At 38.6% G+C, this 2,607-nt stretch overlaps 1 protein-coding gene across 1 annotated transcript; it reads left to right on the forward strand.

The window, feature by feature from the left end:
• Positions 1-1,976: 1,976 nt before the first annotated feature.
• Positions 1,977-2,389, forward strand: LOC131825960 (large ribosomal subunit protein eL39). The gene has a single exon (XM_059165272.1). The coding sequence runs from the start codon at positions 2,035-2,037 to the stop codon at positions 2,188-2,190; it is 156 nt and encodes a 51-aa protein (XP_059021255.1). The 5' UTR covers positions 1,977-2,034; the 3' UTR covers positions 2,191-2,389.
• Positions 2,390-2,607: the final 218 nt, after the last annotated feature.

Below are 2,607 nucleotides of genomic sequence, written 5' to 3' on the forward strand. Positions count from 1 at the left end.
ATTTTAAAATAAAATTAAAAATAAGAAAACAAATTATTTTTAATGTTCGTTTTGACCACTCTATATATGCTTATTCTCAGGAGAAGGAAAATAAATAGAGAAATGTTGATTCTCAAAAAGTAGACAGAGTATATTCATCTCATCTTTAAATAAGCCTTCACCTCATCAGCAAAGTTCCCAGCCTCTGCTACTACCCTGCTTGCTTCCTCATGAAAGTTAGCCTATTACTCTCTTATTTTTTTAACTTTATTACACTATGATTATAGTTAAATTTTGGCGACCTTAATCTAATTTCTTCATGATCAAAGAGGGGAGTCACAGGCTCATTTTGCCCCTGGCCCCAGCCCCTGAGCCCCAAAACCTAATACAGTGTGGTAAGGGTACCTGGCCCAGGCAGTCTTGCACACCTCGCATGGTCTTATCTTAAAGAGCATCCCCTTCTTCAAGACTCAGTTCTGGTGTCACTTACTCCAAAAGACCTCCCCAGATTTCTCCAGCCCAGAATGGCTGCTTCCCCTGAATTCACAGTACTATTAATTCTGTACATGTGAAAAATGTAGCTGCCTTTTGATATCTATCAGGTGATATTTTACACCGTTACATGTGTTTTACATCTCAATTTTGCAATTAGACTGATGATTCTCTCAGTTGCCATTTTTCAATGCCTATTATGTGTTAAGGAGAATTTATGTGTTTGAAATTTTATATTTACAAGCCTGCACAGTAGTTACTACCCTCATTTTACATGTAAGTAAAAGAGACACAAGGATTAAATTACTTGCCTGGGGTTACATAAATACTGTGTACCAGACCTGGATTGGAATCTTATATATTTAGAAGGCAAAGATCACTGTTGGAATTCTTGTATGTCCCCTTTGCCATTTTCACAGTGCTTTACCTTATTAGATACAAAAATATTATTTTCTTATGATTGGCTTTAAGCACTGACTTAAAACTGTCCAGGTTATCATTAAATAAGTTTCTACAGTATCAACCAAAACTAGTATTTATGCTGCCTAACATGGCGCAGAGTAGACTGGCACTAGGCCAATGCAGTCAGTGATAAGAAACATAATTCCTAAGGAGAAAAACAAATACATGCATGGATGTATGATCAGGTATATTGCTTCAGAAACAAGCAACAACTTTGGCCAAGGCACTGGCTCTCTTTGAAATGCTAAGGAACTAGTGAGAAGAGATATAAAATAAAGAACATATGAAAGTATTGAGAGCATTCTCTTCAGCTTTCAAGAGTAAGATTTAAGCACACCTGAGATAAAGTAATTGATAAAAAGGTTAGGAGCATGGGTCATATGAAAATGGTTAACACCTAGGAGAGCATAGACCATACAGATCAGAACAGACAAAGCAAGAGTTAGAATGGACAACTACGGACAACTGGTTCAAACATCCCAATACATGTTGCCTAAGCATCCATCCTGGTTATAAGGTGTGGACTGGCTAAAACACTTCTTGAACAAATGCCTCCTTCATTCCTCAGCATGGTTCAGTTCTAGTCTACTGTGATGGCCATGCCCCTGCAATTGTCAGGCCCTGTGGCCAGGCTACTTGGATTATGAAGATTTATTTAGCAGGTGTATACTGATTACCTACTCTGTGATAGGCACTGTGCAAGCCACTCAACAGATCAGACTGATCAGACATCATTCTTGCTGGGAGTGTACAGTCCAGCAGACTCTTCACTAGAAGTTATCCTTGGTACAATTCTATGAACTGTTTTGCCATGAAAGGATAAAGATAACTCACTTTCTTAAGAGGTCCATGTTTCCATTGAGATCTCTCCAAAAGCAGACCTGAAGCAAGAATTATGTGTAATCTTAGGTGTGCTTGATCAAGAGATCTCTCTACTGGTCATTTGAGGAGTAAACACCAATAACCCACTAATAAATCCCTCTTATTTAGATACTTAAGGCAAAATCAATTTCCATTACCTATAAATAAAAAGTTGCAAGTATCGCTTCCTTTCTCTTTTTCGCCGCCATCCTGCTGTGTGCTGCGCGCTGTTAATTGACCATGTCTTCTCACAAGACTTTCAGGATCAAGCGATTCCTGGCCAAGAAACAAAAGCAGAATCGTCCCATTCCCCAGTGGATTCGGATGAAAACTGGTAATAAAATCAGGTACAACTCCAAGAGGAGGCACTGGAGGAGAACCAAGCTGGGTCTCTAAGGCGTCCCACATCATGTGATGACACACCTAATTGGCACCACGTATTTAATTAAGCTACTTGAGGATCATGTGTTCTATTCCATCACCCTGTAAACACCTTTCTGCCTGGCCAATAGATACCATTTATCAGCGAAAGATTTTTCTGTTACTATAGCTCTGCACTAGTGGGTTGGTTTGGTAATAAACGTGAGGCCTTTGAGCTGTAAAAAAAAAAAAAAAAAAAAAAAAAAAAAAAAAAAAAAAAAAAAAAAAAAAAGTTGCAAGTATCATGGCTGTTAGTGTACATGTTTGAGGAACGTCATTTTTGTGTATAACTCTCCCCGCATAACTGGAGCGTGGAAAGGTGGTAGAGGGAAAGCAGTCTATAAAGGGGATGTTCTTAAACGAGGTACCACACTGGATCACTAAAATTCAACC

This window comes from Mustela lutreola, chromosome 2 (genome assembly GCF_030435805.1).
Source record: "Mustela lutreola isolate mMusLut2 chromosome 2, mMusLut2.pri, whole genome shotgun sequence".
Classification (NCBI taxonomy): Eukaryota; Metazoa; Chordata; class Mammalia; order Carnivora; family Mustelidae; genus Mustela; species Mustela lutreola.

Bases quoted from the DNA above. Each gene is read 5' to 3' on its own strand.
- LOC131825960 (XM_059165272.1), top strand. From the start codon at position 2,035: ATGTCTTCTCACAAGACTTTCAGGATCAAGCGATTCCTGGCCAAGAAA.